This window comes from Psammomys obesus, unplaced genomic scaffold (assembly GCF_907164565.1).
Source record: "Psammomys obesus unplaced genomic scaffold, mPsaObe1.curated_primary_1811, whole genome shotgun sequence".
In the NCBI taxonomy this organism is placed as follows: domain Eukaryota; kingdom Metazoa; phylum Chordata; class Mammalia; order Rodentia; family Muridae; genus Psammomys; species Psammomys obesus.
The window spans coordinates 56,139,037-56,159,504 of NW_026591086.1; the positions used below are offsets into that span (position 1 = coordinate 56,139,037).

At 46.1% G+C, this 20,468-nt stretch overlaps 1 protein-coding gene across 1 annotated transcript in view; it reads right to left on the reverse strand.

Annotated features, from left to right (window-relative positions):
- The window catches only part of Abcc4 (ATP binding cassette subfamily C member 4), a 208,350-nt gene that overhangs the window by 36,610 nt on the left and 151,272 nt on the right, over positions 1-20,468 (reverse strand). Inside the window, exons 21-25 of the mRNA XM_055609807.1 lie at positions 13,640-13,790; positions 7,277-7,396; positions 6,441-6,551; positions 5,443-5,543; positions 4,071-4,262 (exon numbers count right to left, since the gene is read on the reverse strand). Of these exons, the coding sequence (XP_055465782.1) occupies positions 4,071-4,262; positions 5,443-5,543; positions 6,441-6,551; positions 7,277-7,396; positions 13,640-13,790 (675 nt within the window). The remainder of the gene's footprint in view (positions 1-4,070; positions 4,263-5,442; positions 5,544-6,440; positions 6,552-7,276; positions 7,397-13,639; positions 13,791-20,468) is intronic.

A 20,468-nucleotide genomic window follows, 5' to 3' on the forward strand; every position in this document is an offset into this window, starting at 1 on the left:
GAGAGAGAGAGAGAGAGATTGTGTGGGTATGTGTGTGTGTATGTGTGTGTGTGTGTGTGTGTGTGTGTGTGTGTGTGTGAGAGAGAGAGAGAGAGAGAGAGAGAGAGAGAGAGATTGTGTGGGTATGTGCCTGTGAGCATGGGTACCTGAGGAAGGCACACCCTGGAATCTGGAGTTACAACCAGTTGGAGCTGCCTGTTGTGGGTGCTGGGAATTTGACATGGTCCTCCAGAAGAGCAGTCTGTGCTCCTAACAGCTGAGCCATCTCTCCAGCCTCAACATGTTAGACTTTTTATGTGGATCAGTCTTCGTACTCCATACTCAACAGGCCCAATACCCAACATTACACACTCAGTAGGCCCAATACCCAACATTACACACCCAGTAGGCCCAATACCCAACATTACACATCCAGTAGGCCCAGTATCCGACGTTAAACTCACAATGGCTGCTGCTTTGGACGTACCCCATCATCCCCTCGCTCCACAAGAGCCTAGGCTCTAATTGCCCATCTCACCTGCATCTTTCTCCACGAAGCCTGATATCAAGCTCCAGGAGCCTCTGTTTCCTAACTTGATCCCTTTGTTTTTAATTCCCTCAGCCACCTGCTGAATCCAAGGCCACATTAAAAAACGAATAGACTCATCCTAATTAAAATCTGTTCGGGAAGCAAATAAATACTAACCCTAATTTCAGCCCTCTGACAGAATGATTTTTCACATGTGGTGCATGCATGTACATGTGTGTACGGAAGGGTTACCATGAAGGCGCTGTCACATACTGTGGGCATTTACTGCTTCCTATAAACATTTAGGGCACATGCAAAATATTGAACATGATCACTTATCTAATAAATCTCCTCCTTGTGGATGTTCCAGCTGCTTACAAAACATTTTGATGTTATAAATAGCATCATGTTAAATATTCTTGATGCTACATCTCTGCAAGCAGCCTTAATTATTTCCCTGAAACAGATCCTTAGGCAGGGAACTACTGGCAATAGCTATAAGCACTTCAAAAGGCGCGAGGCCTGCCAAGCCTCCCTCTGGAAGCAGGTTCTTCATCTCCACTGGCATCCCCCGGCCTTGCACCCTCCCAACCAAATGTCGCTTTTTCTAGTTGGCGTCCTGTTTGATTCCCAGAGACCCGTTCTGCACCGGGTCTCTCTCCCACCTCCTGTCTTTCGTCCTGGCATCTCTGGAGACTCACACCCCAGAGCCAGCCTCCAAACACCAGCCCACCCAGGAAACCTCCACATGACACCTCGACCAACACGTCCACCTGTGGCTCCACTCGTGTTTCTGCGGCGTTCCTGCATGGAAGCAGGTGTGGCTTAGGACTCTAGTCAAGACTCTGATGTGCTATCCCAGAAGAGGGTGAGGTAACCCAGGGCGTCAAAGTGTAAGTGTAAAAGAAGGTTTCGCAGGGATCAAGGAAGAATACTCATGAAGTTGAATGCTGAGCTGGACTGAATGCTGGCTCACTGAATGCTTGGCCTGGACCAGAGTGTCTGTATTCCTACCTGAGCCAGATGCTTTGGCTCAGCTGGGACTAAGGGAGAGGCCCGGAACATGGAATCCCACACACCACAAAGAGGAGGGCTCCCCAAAAACATTATGTAAAAAGGGAGACAAGGGGGGAAACTAACAGTTTTGTGCATTGAACAAGAAAATAAACAAATAAAAAGGCAACACGCCCAAACCAATCTACTTCTAGAACTGGAAAATGTTCGCAAATGGCCCGGTGCTCTCTCCAATGATCAAATCAACACAAAATCACCTAAATAAAAAATGCAGCCAGGGCTTGGAGGCTAACTGGAGACACAGGGCGCTAATGAACTCATTTTGTTCTTTCCAGAAATCAGGACCCTGGTTCGCCGTGATCACTGTTTCTTCTCTACTTCCAGTGAACTCCGAGGAAGCCACTGAGAGAGAACAAGGTTCCACCTCTACAGTGGTGCCGCATTCCCATCTGCGCTGGAATCCAAGCACCAGAGGGGCAGCCAGCAAGTGGGGGCTGGGAATAGTAAGAGGGGGAAACCCAAGGGGCACAGACAAAAGGGAGGATTCCATGGCACAGCTGCCTCCATGCAGGCAGCCTCTAAATGTACACAAACTAGCCAACTGTCACTGGGCTGGGGTGGACACGACACAAGTAAAAAGTGATGTTCTTACAGACATAGCTCAGCCTTCAAGTTCAATTTCCTTTCCAACCTCCAAGCATCTCAGGTAATCCTATGATCTGGGGTATTTTTAGGCTCTAAGAATACAAGTCTGGGGCTATACACTGTTTCCTAACTTGTTCAACGAAGTGCCTTATATAACCCATCTTCTGTGGCTCCCAGGTTTCGAAATTGAAGAAAAGTGAAAACCAAGAGAGTCACGCTTGCAACGTCAGATCTGATAAGCATGTTGTCTGCAAGCGATCGAACATCCTACAGCGCTGTCGGGACACCATCGGAGGCGCTTGGCTTTCATCAAAGCTGCAGCTCGTGCTTTACCCACACAGGCAGCCACCCATCTGCAGACCTACAAGGAAGCTGTGGAAATAATTAGGATCTGGCTGCTGCCAAGCGGCTTGCTAAAGAGGCTTGCTGCACACCCTTTGGGCACCAAGTCGTCTGCTCAGTCTTTCATGTCACAAGGGTATCACTCATTAGATCACAGCTGCGATTAGGCCATTAAATGGGTTGGGGGTAGACGGTTGGAAAGAGCAGCTAAGCCTCCGGCACTTAACCCTCCAGGCTGGGAGAACAGGGCAGTGGCAGAACGTCGGCCTATCACGTGTGGGTGACAGTCTAACCTTGACATGGAACCAGTGCACAGAAGCGGAAATACAGAGCGTGGGGAGGAGGGGATTCCGAATGCCCACTGAGGAAAAGGGCTGTTGACAGTTGCCTTTTGTTACAGGCTCCTTCCTGTTACAGGCTCATCCACTCATGACAGCCAGCTGTCTGCAGCAGCTACCACGTGACCTGCAGAACGGCCACACCTCTGCCAACAGGTGCACCTGCCAGTCCACAGTCCACAGGCTGCCATAGCAGCCTCGGGACCCCGCTATTCCCCTCTGCCTGAGTCTCCGGGCCTCACACTGCTTCTGGCCACCAAGCTCTGGTGGGGTTTTCTGTGGTGGCTGAGAACTGGCCTTGCAGAGTGCGTGCGGCTCCCACACGTGAAGGGACCACAGTATGCCTGGGCCTGGCTAGCGTCACAGCCTGCCCTGGGCAGGAGGTGCCGGAGACCACAGGTCAGGTTGATGGTCCAGAAGGAGAGCAGCTGTGGGAAGTAGAGGAGGAGGAGAAGAAGGTGTCCACCTGTCGACCCTGCACCACGACACGCAGTGTGACATCTACAAGGCACGCCTGAGTCACACAAGAAAAGCCTCGAAACAAGAACCGCACGCTCAAGTTCTCAGAACATTTAGGATTTTGTGACGGGCTGTGCTCATAGCCAGCCGGGGCCTCAGGCAGCCTGAGTGTTATGGGTTGGACACTCGAGGAAGAAAAGCAAGAAAGACCGAGGAAAGGAAGGGAGGAGGGCACCAGGAAGATGGGAGGAGGGCTGGAGTGGAAGATGGGACAGGAGAAATATGTTTGATTCAACAAGAGAGGAATAAAAGCCACTGGAAGGAAATGGGAGCGTAAATGACAAAGATCCAGGGTTGACTTTCTAAGAATCACTAGATCAGGTATATTAGCTCTTGAGTATATTTAACTCTAGTCAGGTTAAATCCCAGCTGTGGTACTGAAGGTGCCTCAACCAAGGGTGTGGTATTGAATAAAGACTCATTTCTTCCTCATATAGTGAGAAAGTGTTTGATTAAACAAACCTCAGACTATTATGTAATATTCAGAATAAATGAAAATGATAATAAGTGGGGAAAAAAAAGGGAAACAACAGTTTTCCACTGCGTGGTCCATTTCCAAAGAAGACCCATCTACATGGCCGCTGGGCTGACTGACATCCAGAAACAGACAGTCTTGCTGGCGGATTCAGCAGGAAGTTGGCACACGGATGTGGCCCTGAACCCTTAGCTGAAAGTCAAAAGGAGTAAGATGGGTTTAAACCAACCTTTTCCCTGGACTTGATGAGAGCCGTCAGGTGCTTCAGTACCAGAGGTCCATCTAAGCTGTAGGTGAAGTTCACGTTGTCGAAGACAATCACGCCTTCGTGGGGCCAGCCCGGGGGCGGGCGCTTCTTGCACTCCCAAGGCGCCTCTTTTTCTAGGTCCGTGTATTCAATCACCCGCTCCACCGAAATCATCTGAAGGAGAGAAGGCATCCACTCAGTCAGGGAGAGGGGCCTGCTCTTGGGAGTAGCTCACCTACACACAGCCGGGTGAGGCCCCTGCGGTCTTTGACGAGACTGTCAATCTTGCTCAGCATCACCTAACAGCTTCGCTTGCGGATGGTCCCTTCAACCTTACAACACTGAGAAAAAGGCAAGAGGGGTGCAGGGGAGCCGGCTCCGGGGGTAAACTGACTGACAGGCAAGCATGAAGACCTGGGTTTGGATCCCAGCATCTATGTCTCAAAATGTGAGGTGAAGGGTGAACGAGGAAGGCCCAAACCTCTAGCCTTCATCTATGCGCATACAATGCAATGTGCACAGGTCACGGGCAGGCACACACGCACCTTCCACAAACACGTAAGTGGAAGGATTCTGTAAAACCGAGAGTTTATGACCTTTGGTCAGTAATCTCTTGCTCCAGGAATGGTTTCTCATTCCGCACTAGTTATCTCTGGCAGCTTCAGGTTTCGCTATAGCAACCTCTATTGTGTGAGAGCAGAGAGAAGGAAGGACGGCACGTTCACTCTTTATCTCTTTAGCAGAATAAACGTTTCGAAGCCTAAGCAATTTCACGTGTTGAGTAAACCTGCAATCGCCATGACCTGTGACCTTTGAGAAGCTCCTTAGAGAAGGGAGCTGGCCCTCCCAGGAGGGAACAGCAGAAACGCTGGGCCCCGCTACCTTCTATCCCCGCATGGGAGAAGACATGCTAAAACTGGTGATGAGCGGGCAGGAACGGGAGAGGGGAACAGCTATTAATTAAACAAACAACCTCAAAACACTGAATTCTTCTCTTACCAAGAATGAGGAATTACCCATTAAGAAACAAAAATAAACAGGCCTCTGAGAAATTAGCTTATGTCCTCTCTAGGGTTTCAGGGCTTCCCCCCCACACAGAGGCATTTATTACATCTGAAGACAGCTTGCCATGAATCTAAAACCTGCTGACACAGCATACATGAGACAGAGAAAAAGACGTATACATTTTATTCTACATTAACATTAAACAGATGGAAATGGGATCTTAAAAAAAAAGCTATGTTAGCTGCAATGCAAAAAATAACAGTTTTAATATTTTACATAAGAATTGCTTTTATGCTATTTAATGGCAAAGGGGACTTTAAAAGGCTGAAAACTCTCAGATAAACGTTACCATATTCTCCACTTCGGCACTCTGCCTCACAGACCACTGGAACATCCCCATGAGCGTGAGGGCGTAGGATAAGGCCAGGCCGACCTGCCCGGCATCCAAAGCTTGGTGAGGAGAGAGAGAACACAGTCAATCTCAATTGTGACATGACCCTGCTGCCTTCTGCTCCTTTACCGGGAGGACACAGAAGTCATAAACAGAGGTAACCCTTAAACCTCTGTTTATTGACCAAGATCACGATACGGTTTTACGAATTCTGAAAGACTGTGAGATGAGTTTGTGAATCTCAGTAGGACTGACACACATTTAAGGGCGGGCACTGCACTTGTGAGGTATAACGTCATTATTCGCGTTCTTCATTATGGTTTAAAGCCTGTTACATAATCCCGCTGTGTACGTCCCGTGCAACCACATTTGGAAACCACTGCAAACAAGATGACGTGTTCTAAGAACCAGCGCTTTTGAAAGTAAAATCGACTCCCATTGTTCTATTAATAAACATTGCAATTCAGTGGTGCAGCAAAGAGGTCAGGCACAGTGGATTCCTGCCTGCCACTCAGGCTAACACCTGCTCTGGCCCCGGGCGGAGCTTGTTCTCGCTGACCATCTCTTTCACCTGTGTGCATACACTTGCATGCACACACTCAAGGACAGCCCAAGAGGAGCCGAGGTTCACATGGGTAGCCCTCGGCCAGACAAAAACAGTGCTAACAGTAAGCTTGCTTCTCATCTCCTGGCCACCGGGCCGCAAATATTCAGAATGTCCTTTGTAGAGGCCTCAGCTCATTCCAGCCAAGATGAAAAGAACCTATGCAGACCCTCTCCCTGCGTCACACTGCATGATCCTACCCACCCTGACACGTTGTAAAAGCCTTAACACACTTTATTGGAACCACACAGACTGTGCCACTAGACAAGGTGGCAAGAGTTTAATTTAATAACTGTAAACACAGCTATAAATTGTAATCATACCATAAATAGTTATTCACATCTGCACTTACTTTTTGCCAGAATCAGGGACCCAAAGGCAACAACGATGACAAAAATGGCACAGATGGCATCCAGACGCAAGGCGAACCATCTCGATGTCGTCAAAAACAGGAACCAAGCCTCTGGGTTTGTGAACCAGAAAAGCACAGTGAGTAAGGACAAAAGCCATATTAACCTCAGCGAATGTGACGGGCAGTGAGATGTTGACACACAGTAGGGCAGCAAGGTCACACACGCAACGTTTCTGGAGAAAGTCAAGAAATGCAAAGCAATGTGCAATACACACACCAAATAGACACAAATAAGCAGCACCAAGCAGGTGTCTAATCATAATAAAGAACACGGAAGAACGGTCCCTTGCATGCTCGCCTAAGGTGAGGTCCGTCAGCATTCTCGACTGTCTCTAGTTCTTTCACAGCAGAGCACACAGCTCCCGATTAGCCTCTGCTACTTTCTTCACCCGAGTGCTCCGCACACGCCGGGCCAGGGGTGGGACGTGGCTTGGGGGCTGCATGCACCACTATCGTGTAGTCCTTAAAGTGCCCCTGAGTCATCAAGACACAAAAAAGGTGGGGCGTGCTGAAAATCCATCTGCTGACCCCAGCCCTAAACAGACAGAGAGCCACAGGGCCCAGAGGTGGAAGGACTGAGCACGCCAATCAGAGGAGCTGGACACAAGGCTCTGAAGGGGTCCAGAGCCTCTGAGCAGATGGAGAAGGCATGCGGCCAGCAGTCGCCAGCAGCAGGCGCTGGACTAATAGATTAGTAGAGCTAATCGGCCACAGGGACCAGGCCTGAGGGAAGAGTAGCCGGCAGCTTTTGAAACCACTTGCAGAAATATACAGACCTGAATGCAGGTCCTGGTATGCATCAAAGAGCTCCTGACACCTCTCTTCAGCTTTATAAGCCCGGATGGTCCACAGTCCCTGGAGGGAAGATGACAAGTGGGAGAACACCGGGCTCCGTGCTGCAGAAACGTGGACACAGAAGAGAACGCTCAGTGACGCTGGCTACACAGCCTTCCCAGGCCTCCTCTCCCACCTGGGCTCCCCTGGGCTCCCTGGGCCTCCTCACCCCATCCCCTGGCATTTCCCCTCACCTCTCCCAGGCCTCCCCTAGGCCTCCCACAGTCTATGGAGTAGAGCCTAAGTACCAAGAAGTATTCTTGGGACTTCCTGAAGGGCTCTGAGTTTTCAGTCAAAACACTCCCAGCAGCCTGGAGACGGTCCTGTCCACCACCCTCAAACCCTGGTTGATGATGCCTCATTTTAAAGATGGAAATGAGTGCTCCTGTTCAGCACACCTTTGACCAAAGTCAAGTCTAGCTCCCTAGTGCCCTCATTAACTCATCCTTCAAGGTCTTTTCTTCCCTATACGTCCTAGATATTTCTATAGGAAGAAATTATTTTTTATTGAATTTTTTTAATTTGTCCAGTAATGTTCTAAAAAGTAATTTCATCAGAGGACTTACCAAAACACATTAAAGTGAGCTATGTCTCCACCTTGCCCCACCTTAGACTGTTAATTTAAGGGCTGGCATATGTCTGCTGTTCCCAGTAACAATAGAGTACCTCACACAGACAGACAGACAGACAGACAAGTTAAGTTGTTGTCTCCTCAGTGCATCCCAGAGAAGCTCCCTCTGCCTGGTAGCGAGGAACAGTCTGTTAGGGTCACCACATGCATGGGCATCACACTGCACTTGTGCCTGTACCACTGGCCCTGAGGGGACATCTCTGGATTGGCCTTGACTTCAGCCCCAAGAGCTAAAAGATGTCTTCATGATAACCCAGTTGTAAACTCATCCCCATGGTCAGGAGATAGTGTGGCGTGTGGCGCTGTCCTTACTCTCCCCAACTCTCACTGGCTTCATCTCATCAGAACTTACAGGGCAAACTCCCCGTTGTCCATCTTTGACTATGGAGAACGTGTGCCCTACAATGAGCTTTGTGTTTCTAGGATACGGCTTCTGACCAGCAAGCTTCAGCCACCCTCAGGTGACATGTGCGCTCAGTGGTGCTAGATGAGCACCCACCAACTGAGGTACCCTCTGCCACTGCACACGCTTCATGAGTGGGGGCACGCATGAATCACACCATCACATGCCTGTCTTCCAGGCCCTGTTGCTAAAGCATGGAGAGTCTGGGCGACGTGAAATTCAGTTGATAGCTGGCTGCATGTACTTTATAAAGTGAGGGAAAACAAGGAAGAAAAAATTCAGGCTTACCCTTCGGGGTGCCCCTGCGCCTGTCTGTCTCGTACTGACTTGCTTACTGTGCACACAACTGATGCGCGGCGTGAGATGTGTGTTACGGTCAGGTAAACTCGCACCAAGGTAAAGACTGGTCAGGTAAGTCAGAGTTCACTAATGGATGGCTGAGCAAGAAATGCACACCCAAAGACGAGACACTGGAGTCAGAGGAGGTGGGCAGCCTATTCAGTGCCTGGGTGGCTGCCTGCTTGTACCTGAGGCCACTTCCTCACTACGCTACCTTACTGTGGACACTGTGTGAAGGAGACCTTCCCCGTGACAGTCCTTTCTGGAAGAAAACGTTCTCTAAGTGAGCACTCGCCAGCTGGGCCTGGTATGGAGAAGCCCAGGCAATCTGGGGGTGCTTCTGAAGGCACGTTCATGTTCCCACCCCAGCATCCATGCTAGGCCCCTCCTTCAGTGTACCAACTAAACGCCTACCTCTCGCTGATTTTCGCTTCGTTTATCTTTGAAAGTTAAAGATGGATACAGGAACCTAAGTGGATTGAGGTCAGGCTCCAAACAGGAGCACTGAGGTCTCACGCCAACCTTTCCTGCAGGCCTCACAGAACATCCACTGGCTGTGGAACTGTCACTCTGCAAATACAGTGTCTGCATCGATGACAGCCCTGTCATGCCAGGCTTGTTACAGTCCCAGGAGACTGCTGGGGTCTTTCTGCTGAGAGCACAGGGAACGCACATGCACTGTGCCCTCATACTGGACAAGCGATACCACCACATGAGCGCTCTCTGATCATGGATGACGCCACAGGAAATAACATGTCAGCCTCTTCCCTCACTGGCTTCTTGTTAGATCTAAGTGAGCAGTGGGTCGAGGGCTGGGGTTGAGAGCTGGTGTGTTTCAGAGCTGAGCTGTCACTTCAGCCTTGAGCAGCAGAAAACTTAAGGCCAATCTCTGTGTTTAAATGCGCCCCAAGAAGCCTCTGCACTTAATGTACCCCAAGAGTTCTTTCAGAAAAGTATTGGGATGGGGGTGACACATCCCTGGCATGCCTGTGGAGTCAGAGGACAACTTCTCAGAGTCGGTTTGCTTCCCTCTTGACATGACTCCCGGGATGGGAGGGGAAGAGAAGCAAACACAGATCTCAGGCAAGAACCTTCACCCACTCAGCCACCTCACCACCACATCCCAGAATCTCTTGAGGCAGTGCAGAAACCCGTACCTTTAAAAAGTAATCCTGGTAGGGGAGGATTTCTTTTTCTTCCTTCTGATCCTAGTCTGCTAGGTCTCATCAGGAATGGCTGCATTGTCCTCTTTTGTGGCCTGGTAAGGCTGTTCCCCCCTCAGGGGGAGGTGATCAAAGAGTAGGCTAATCAGTTCATGTCAAAAGCAGTCCCTGTTCCCAGCCACTCCTGATGAGACCTAACAGACTAGAATCAGAAGGAAGAAAAAGAAACCCTCCCCTACCAGTGGACTTGGGGAAGGGCATGAGTGGAGAAGGGGGAGGAAGGGAGGGATTGGGAAGGGAGGAGGGAGAGAACTAGAGGGGGGATACAAAGTAAATAAAGTGTAATTAAAAATAAAATTAAAATTAAAAAAATTGCTTGCCCCCCCCCAAAAAAAGTAATCCTATTTCTTCCATGCCCTGCTAGTCTGCTTGGCGATGAACATGCAGTTGGGTAAATTAGGTGTATTGAAAAGAAATTAACTAGTACACTTAACTAGCATGCTACGATCTGGGGCTCTTCGTGTCTCCCTCATTACCCCAAGATATCCTGAAATTGACCATATGATGCTCATGGTCAGGCAGGTATCACCCTACATTCCTTATTATTGTGGCGTTTTCCAGGACTCTGAGGCCTCTCTGGGATAAAACCTACTGGATTATGTTTCTTCTCAGGGAAGAAGCACGGAAGACATGTGCAGGCCACATTCCTGCCCTGTCAGGATACCTTCAGGATATGATTTGATTCCCTTGTGTACAAAATTCTATTATGGCCAAGCATTGGTAATGCTTGGTAATGGCCAAGCATTACCTCAGGCAACCAGAACCCAACAGGGCAGGGATTAATAGCCTTTCAAAGGGAAAACACCGGAAGTACCCAGACCCCTATATACAACTCTGTCTTAGTTCCGACGTGCTTTTAATCTAAGCCAGTGTCTCAAAAGGAGCATCATCAAGTATTCTATGCATCATCAGATGTAGTTTTCTCTAAACTTTAAGACACAGAACTTCCCTCCCCCATCTCACTCAGCTAATATCTAATCGGAATCTCCACCACTAAGGTTCTTACTAAGCAGCTCACATTGAACAATATTCTTGAGCATCTGACATGGAACTCTTTAGAACAGCAGACTCCAGGTTCTATGTTCTGAAAGTATGTGGCATAGGTTGCCACTCTGCTAGCTTATGGCCGTGGCAGGCATTGCTAATGGATCAAAGCACCCTGATAGAACGGCACATGCCCTCACACTCTGGACATTACTAAATGACAGGGTCTGCTTAAGACATGCATCAAACAAGTACTGCTGCGGTTTAGTTAGGGAGTGCAATCTAAAAACGAACTCTGGGGCTCTAAAAACCTGTTGCAGCAAAACAAGGAGACAGGTATAAGCCGTCCTGCCAGAGCAAACAGGTGGAGTTAGTGACTGTGGCGGCAGTCACACAGCGAGAGAGGAACTGTATGTACCACAGACCCTCACGCAGATGGCTATCATTAAGCTGTTGCTGCAGTCAACTAGGGCCTGCACACCTCGAGTGCAGCAGAAGCACAGACAAAGTTATGACAAAACTAGGCCAAAACTTTATCAAGGTATGTCTTGAGTTTCAAGAAGGAAAATCCTATTTGGATTTAAAACAAATGTGTCCTAGGGAAGAGGCTTAATCCTCATTCAGAAGGGCAAATGGGATAGACATCAGTAGTAGAAGACAGGGAACAGGACAGGACCTCTGAAAGACTCCACCCAGGGTATTGAAGGAGATACTGAGACTCATAGCCAAACTGTGGGCAGAGTACAGGGAATCTTATGAAAGAAGGGGAAGATAGACCTGGAGGGGACAGGAACTCCACAAGGAGAGCAACAGAATCAAAAAACCTGGGCCCAGGAAGTCCTGCTGAGAACGATACTCCAACCAAGGACCATGCTTGGAGAGAACCTACATCCTCAGCTCAGATGAAGCACATAGGCAGTTCAGTCTCCAAGTGGGGGCCCTAGTAAGGGGAGCAGAGACTGTCTCTGACATGAACTCAGTGGCTGCCTCTTGGATCACCTCCCCCTGGGGGGTGCAGCCTTGCCAGGCCACAGAGGAAGATGATGCAGCCAATCCTGATGAGACCTGATAGGCTAGGGTCAGATAGAAGGGGAGGAGGTTCTCCCCTATCAGTGGACTAGGGGAGAGGCATGGAAGAAGTGGGAGGGTGGGACTGGGAAGAGATGAGTGAGGGGGCTATGGCCAGGATACAAAGTGAATCAACTGTAATAAATAATAAATAAATAAAAACAAAAATTTAAGAGGGGTCAGCAGTTCTTGCCACTGACACTAGTCTATGCCTTGTTGGATGACTAGACTTTCTCTGAATATATTCAGTTTCCTTTGCAACAAACCGGTGAATAAAAGACACGGAAATGCACAAAGGAGGTCGCTCGGCAGTGCCAACCCTTCATTCTCTGACTTCTCTGAGCCCTGTCACTGGAGCAGCTACAGCCGCGCTCTAAACACGGCCTTCCACTGAAACACGTCACAACACGGGCTCACAGCAGTTAACGGGTTCTCCTCGTGACTGGAGATTTTTCGAAAGCTTCTGTGAAGTGCCCCCTGCTATCCTTTACACAGTTATGATGAATGCCGCCTCAGAGTCTATTTAAAAACGTGCACATTAGGTTGCGAGGAAAGAAAAACCTTGGCTCCGGTGAACTTACAGCCACATCATGTAACACGTCCTGGCTCGGCTTTCAGAAAGCCAAGTAGCAGTTATTCATTGTGGACATTTTCTAGAACAAATGTCTTATTTCCTGGGGCTAGGGTGACAGCTCAGTGGTTAAGACCACTCTTCCAGAGGACACAAGTTCGGTTCCCAGCACCCACATGTAGCAGCTCACAACCACATATAACTCCAGTTCCAAGGGATCCAGCACCCTCTCCTGGCCTCCAAGAGCACACACATATACAGACACACATGCACACATAAACAAAGAATTTCTAAAAGATTATAAATATGTTCCTTCTCTTTTTTTGGCTATTAACCTTATACGTTTTTAAAAGTAGGAATTCTGTGCATATGGCTTTTGATTTTAACAAGAATGAAACAGGTTTGTCCATTCATAATGAGAAATGCTCTTGATCAGTTCATCATCTGTGGACACCTATAGAAAAGAGTGATTAGTCTGAAAATTAATTAATTTTCCTTCCTATTCCAAAACTGGGAAGTTAAATGGAGCAATAGACCAGATTATTCTCGACTGATCTTTCTGCTACTCTCCAAAGTAGATGAATGAGTCTACCTGACCTTCACACAATGCCACTCACAATCAGCACTGAATGGAAAGAAGAATCAGCACCATGACTACAGTACAAGAGTACATTTTATTACTCTTCTCCCTCTTCAAATTGTTCCTTTTGTCATTTCTAGAGTCTTCAAGGAAGAATTCCCTGATTACTTTCCTTCTAAATGTAATGTTTATCAGAAAACACTTCTGGTGTGCCTCCTGCCTATGAGAGGAGGTAAGCCACGAGCCAGAAAAGGGTCCCGTCCTTGGGGGAGTATATTCTACACAGGGCATCTACCCCTTTCTCAGGTTAAGCTGCAAAGTCACCCTTGGGAAGTCACCTGCTCTACACGATCCCTGATAGATGCAATAGCCATGTTCAATGTCTGAATGAATGTTGACCAATGAGAGCTGCTGGAGCATAGTAGGCCTGCGGACTTTCACAGACCTTAATTACCATTCTCCTCCATCACAGAAGCGTGATGCTCACCAAGACCCTTAGTACTCACTTGTAGACTCCAGGCGCTTGACATCCCTTGAAGTTTCTAAGAAATATCGCCGAAGAACCAAGAAGATGATGGAGAGTGGGACCAAGGGAATTATGATCCAAGGAATCACTGCAGCTGCCACAGCTATCACACTTATTACAAGGAGCAACGTCTAGAAGAGCAAACAGAAACGAGACAGGGTCTCTTTAGCAAGAATTTCTGCTTTTCAAAACCAGACTTCAGTGGGTTATTTTCTTTGGATTCCGCTCTCTTCTTCACAAAGCCTCACTGGAACTGCAGAGAACCCTTCCACGCTCGAGGAAGGAACAGCAGCATCACTGGCGACTACACCAGGCACAGGGTGCTTAAAGGTGTCTTCTTTGATATCAGCACAGTCAATCAAGCACAACACTGGGATCCCAGGTCCCCTGCAGCTACGCTAAGAGCATGTGGCAGTCCATGTCTGTAAGCCCGGAGCTATCAAAGTGGAGACACGTGGACTCTTAGAGTTTGAAGAAACAGCGTGAGCTCCAGGTCCACAAAGAGACAGTCTCTAAAAATAAGGTGGGAAGTGATTGAAAAAGGAACCTGATTTGACTTTTGGTCTGTATACACACACAGACAAGAGAGAGAAAGAGAGAGAGAGAGAGAGAGAGCATGAAACACAAAGCTTCATACTTAAAAATAAATATATAAGCATACTCTTATTCTTCATTACTTCCCCTTTCCCAGAATTTAATAAATGGCGTTGGGCTTTTGATTGTTATACCAGCCATATTCATGAGGTGACGCATCCTTGACCCCGGCTGATAGAGACTACCATGCTGCCCAGCTCATGAAACAGAATGAAAGTTTTAAAAGTTCAAAGATGCTGGCTAACACAGAATACCGATTCTTGCTGACTGAGTAAATATTAAATTAAAACATAAAATTTCCTAAGAAAAATTACTTTTAATCCCTCAATTGCAAAACAACTTATGGAAAAAGAAGAGAGTGAACTTGGTTTTAACAAATCTGTAAAATTTTAGGGCACAGAATGAAGGTTGGGTATTTTACATTTTGTGCTCCTGTGCTCATGGTGGCAAAGCCCACAGAAGCTCCCTCAGGACCTGAGTTTCCTCTACAGCTGTGGTGTGGTAGCGTGCAAGAGTAAGCTCAGCCCTTGACAGGTGGAGACAGGAGAATCACTGTGGGTCGGAGGCCAGACTGGACTACACAGTGATTTCCAGGCCAGCCTGAGTTATATAGACCCAGCCTCTAAAAGCAAATGAATAAAACCAGCACGGAACATATAAGAATTTTCTTTAGAATATCACAATTTAATAATAATAGAGATTTTAAAACCATTTCTTTTTCACCAGAACACTTTTAGTGACAAGGACCTGTTCAGGCTTTTGGTATTTATCTCCTCAACTGCTTTCATTCTGGGGGCACTCGTAGACACCTACATGAAGTTTACTTTAAATTTCACTTTGTGGGGTTCTCTGGCTGATGTTCTATGGGATGTAGTGCCGAAGAGTATGTTTCCTACAAACAGTAGTAAAAATGTAGTCTGATTTTATGTGAGCCATCATGCCACGGCTCACCCCATCCCTGATGTGAACCCTATCTCATACCTTCTCGGGAGCTGACTAAAAATACGTGTTCACCCATAAAGCCACTTGACTGGTACGCAGAGCTTTTTACTATTTGTTCACAGCATTAAAAATAAAATCAGGCTCAGACTGCTCACAGCCCAGCGCAGCCAGAAGGCTTTGGGACGCGCTGTCAGTGGGACTGCGGAACCTGTTTCATGTTGTCATCAGTGTGTATTGTCTGGATTGCTTTCCATGCTGCCGGTTTTGAGAAAGATCCGCCTCAAGTGCAGTAAGCACGCAGGATTCACATCTTGGCAAGATTTCCCTCTGATTTAGCAAGGGAAAAAAATGACGAGTAGGTTTTGATCAGTAAGCTTTCTACTGGTGTATGTATAAAAGAAACTCTTTCATCTACTATTTTGGGAACATGTGAGATAAAAGAAACCGATCTCTGAGTGAAAAAAAAAAATACCATAACAAATTATGCTGCTGGGTAGTACAGGATTCTTAGGCATTAAAAGTTTGAACAGCATATAGACTTGGAAAGTATTAAGAAATAAACATGTAATTTCTATCAGATTAGACTCATCACCCTCCAATTACAGGATATGTTCAAGCACAAAGGAAATATTCAGAGCTTTACACATAAGCCTCAATCCTTACACGCTGCCAGTGTTTGCATCTTGTCAGTAGGTACAACTTACATAACAGCCCTGCCCCCTATGTGCCTCAGAGTTCAGAGGTCAGCTCTGCTCCCCAGATCTAACATCAATCATTACAGAAGCCACTTAGGTGCCACTTACACTTGTCTCCTGATCTCTGCAATTCAGCCATCTCTGTTAAGTCAGGGCTTTACGGCACATGGGGATGTTGGATTTGCATGTAGCATAAACCTCTCTAGCGTGATGCTTTTGAATCGGCAGACAGTCATTGCTGCATCCATTTGCCATCTGACTGAGTGACTGACACCCACAGCAGCTTGGGGTCCTGGGTCACCGTCTTTTAGCTCTGTACTCACAATCAAAGTCAACAGCACTGAAGAGAAGGCTTGTGAGTTCTAACCTGTTTGCTGATGAAAAGTTTCATCTTGGCTTTTTCCAGTGTTAATGGGTATTATGAAACTCAAGACTTCAGCCTGAAGATATAACATTACACTTTGGATTCAAGTTAAAAATAAAGATACATATAAAGGTAAACTTGTCGTTACCACTGTGAACAACAAAGCTTTTAATTCAAGAACTCACAAAAGAAAACATTTCATCGGAATAAAAGCATCAGGGGGCTGGAGAGATGGCTCGGGGTGGAGAGCACTGTCTGCTCTCAAAGGAGACAGGATTTGGTCTCCAGCAAGCTGCACAAGCTTCCAGGAACCCAAGCCCCAAGGGATCTGATGCCCCCCTCTGGCCTCTGCAGCTACCTGCACTCACAGGCAGGCCCAGAGACCCACAGAAAAACACACACGTAAAAACAAAACCACTTTTTAAAAAAACAAAACAAAACAAACAAACAAGCAAAAAACCCTGGGTCTAATTATCCAGGAGAGAAACACAAATCAACTTACATGAATTTTAAAAATAGCTTCAGAATGTTAAAGCAAAATCTGACACTACACAGAAGAAATAGATAAATCCAGTCAGGTGGCACATGACTATGACATATTTACTTCAACAACTGGCAGGACAAACTAATAAAAAATTGAAAGAAATGTAAGAGTTTGTTGTGAGCAAACAAACTATGATGGCTGATAGCTATGATACCATGGTCAATTCTTTTCAAGTACAAATTCACCATGTCCTAAAGTATATAGCCACAAACTTCAATGACAAAAATGTAGAATATATTTTACTTCAGAAGACAATAACTCAAAAACGACATAACTAGAAAAGTGACCACCACTTCTAAATAATACCAGGTTTACAAAAACACAACAAAATGAAAGTAGTTTGAAAACAAAGATGAAAATCAGATACTATGAAAATCTGAAAGTTGCAACTAATGCTATGTTTAGAGGTAAATGTCTAGCTTTAACTTATTTTTAAAGAAAATCTACATGTCACAGATGTTAAACTAGATCTTAAGATAGAAAAGCAGGAGGAGATCGCTTTGTGGTTAAGAACAGTGACTGCTTCCACAAGACTCTGGTCCAGTCCCCAATACCCACATGGTGCCCCATGACCAGCCACAGCTCCAGTTCTAGGCCGTCTGACACCTACTTCTCCACCTCATGCATCCAGCACATCATTGGTGCGCATACACATATGTAAGCAAGACACTTGTGCACATAAAATAATGAAAAATAATCTAAAGACTTTTTTTTAAAGAACACATAAAAGCAAATAAGGAGAAAAAAACAAAAATGGAAAAAACTTGAGTTTTTTTTTTTTTTTTTTTTTTTTTTATCTTAGCCATTCTGATGGGTGTAAGGAGAAATCTCAGGGTCGTTTTGATTTCCAAGTGACAACACATGCTGGAGAGGATGTGGAGAAAGGGGAACCCTCCTCCATAGCTGGTGGGAATGTAAACTTGTACAACTACTTTGGAAATCAATCTGGCGCTTTCTCAGACAATTAGGAATAGTGCTTCCTCAAGACCCAGCTATACCAGTCCTAGGCATACATCCAAAATATGCACAAGTACACAACAAGGACATTTGTTCAACCATGTTTGAAGCAGCTTTATTCGTAATAGCCAGAATCTGGAAATAACCCAGAAGTCCCTCAATTGAGGAATAGATACAGAAATTGTGATACATTTACACAACGGAATACTACACAGCAATTAAAAACAAGGAAATCATGAAATTTGCAGACAATTGATGGGAACTAGAAAAGATCTTCTTGAGTGAGGTATCCCAGGAGCAGAAAGACACACATGGTATATACTCACTTACAAATAGATATTAGACATGTAATATAAACATACTAAAATCTGTACACATAAAGAAGCTAAGCAAGAAGGAGGACCCTGGGTAATATGAACAATCCTCACTCAGAAGGCAAATGAGATGGACATTGGAAGAGGGAGAAAACAGGGAACAGGACAGGAGCCCACAACAGAGGACCCGTTAGCAGGGTATCAAAGCAGATGCTGAGACTCATAACCAAAGTTTGGGCAGAGTACAGGGAATCTTATGAAAGAAGGGGGAGATAGAAAGACCTGGAGGGGGCTGGAGTTCCATAAGGAGAACAACAGAACCAAAAAATCTGGGCTCAGAGGTCTTTTCTGAGACTGATACTCCAACCAAGGACCTTGCATGGAGATATGGGTTCCCTAGTAAGGGGACTGTCTCTGACATGAACTCTGTGGCTGGCTCTTTGATCACCTCCCCCTGATGTGGGGGATCAGCCTTACCAGGCCACAGAGGAAGGCAATGCAGCCAGTCCTGATGAGACCTGATAGGCTAGGGTCAGATGGAAGGGAAGGAGGAGCTCCCTTATCAGTGGACTAGGGGAAGAGCATAGGAGAAGAAGAAAGAGGGAGGCTGGGATTGGGAAGGGACGGGGGTGGGCCTACAGCTGGGATATAAAGTGGATAAGTTGTAATAAATAAAAAATAAATTTAAAAAATATTTTAAAATGTTGGAAAAACAAAACAAAACAAACCATACATGGTGGCACAGGCCTATAAAGACATAACTTGGGAGTCAAAGACAGGAGGATGGCTTCAAGTTTAAGGCCAGCTTGATCTGCGTAGGGAGTTCCAGGCCAATCTTTGGCCTTTCAAAACACTAATAAATTTAGCAAGCTTCAAGGCTGATCAAGGAAGAAGGAAAATTGCCATTATCATCTATCGCAGAAGGCATCACAGGCATTAGAAAGCCGATGATTAAACACTTAACATGTTTGAGGTAAAGGACTAATGTCTTGAGAAATGGTAGCTAAAGGTTATATTAAAAGAAATAGCAATCTGAGTAACTATTTCAGTTTGAGAATCTAAATTCATAATTGGAAAGGAATTAAGTGACTAATCAAAGTTTTTGGTTTATCTGCTTCATGGGTGAATTCTATGAAACTCGTAGGAAAGGAAAAACACCAGTGCTAACAAATTCTTGGTTTTCCTTTAGAAAAAAAAAAAAAAGGTATGGACAGTTGGGTATGCTGTATACACCTTTAATCCCAGCACTTGAAAGACTGAGGCAGGTGGATATGTGTGAGTTGAAGGCCAGTCCGGTCTACAGAGTGAGTTCAGAACAGCCAGAGATATATAGTGAGATATATAGTCTTAACTCTCAGCCCCTGAAAAAGAAAAAGAGGAAGAAAAGGAAAAGAGGATCGAAGAAAAATACAGCTAGTTCAAGACAAACATTCTGAGAAGATTCACTGCTGGCACTTGGTCTGTGTGGTTGGGGGCAGGTGAGGCAAGTTCAGAATCAACCTGGCAGGCTCTTGGCAAGGCAGGGGAGCCTGTTAGCCACAGCAAGGACTTTTCTGCCTCTGCTCTTACAGCCTTTTAATCCACCAGCCCAAGTTGGCCAAGATCTGATATGATCTCCCTTACTTGAAACCAGCCAATTACAAGCAGTAATCACATCTTCAAAATACCTTTCAACCAGCACCGTGGTTTCTGTTCGAGCAAACGATCAGAACTGGAAACTTTAATCTGGCCAACTGACATGTAACCCTGACTACCACACACAGAAATCCCTTTCTTTTCATGCGGTCAGTGTAAGTCAATACCGAATGTTTACAAAATATCACAGGAGACACAAGTATAGACCCCAGTCACCGCTGGACAGTAGTTACAAGATCAAGTCAAGCCACAGATGTACAGTGCAGCCTTCACAGAGAGAGGAGAATGGCCACTGCCACTTGAAGAAACGCAAAAATCCCAAGTCAAACTTCAACACCGATTCTCATTAAAAATATTTTATACTTTTGGCAACTTAAGAATTAAATGAGCTCTTCCCAGTATGACAACAGATACCTACCTCAACACAAAACAAGCCCTGTCCACAATACCGAGCTACAATAACATCCTTGTCAATGAGAAAACACTGAAAAAAATCCCCTAAAAGTTTAAGACGGTCCAACCGATTCTACTGAGCACAAAATACACAGCTACAGTAACATCCCTGTCAATGAGAAAACACTGAAAAAAAAAAAATCCCCTAAAAGTTTAAGACGGTCTAACCGATTCTATTGAGCACTATTCTAGAAGCTACAGCCACAGTACTAAGTCAAGAAAAGTTATAAGTATCGAAAAGGGGTAAGTGAAACTCAGCACAGGCACACACACACACACACACACACACACACACACACACACACACACAC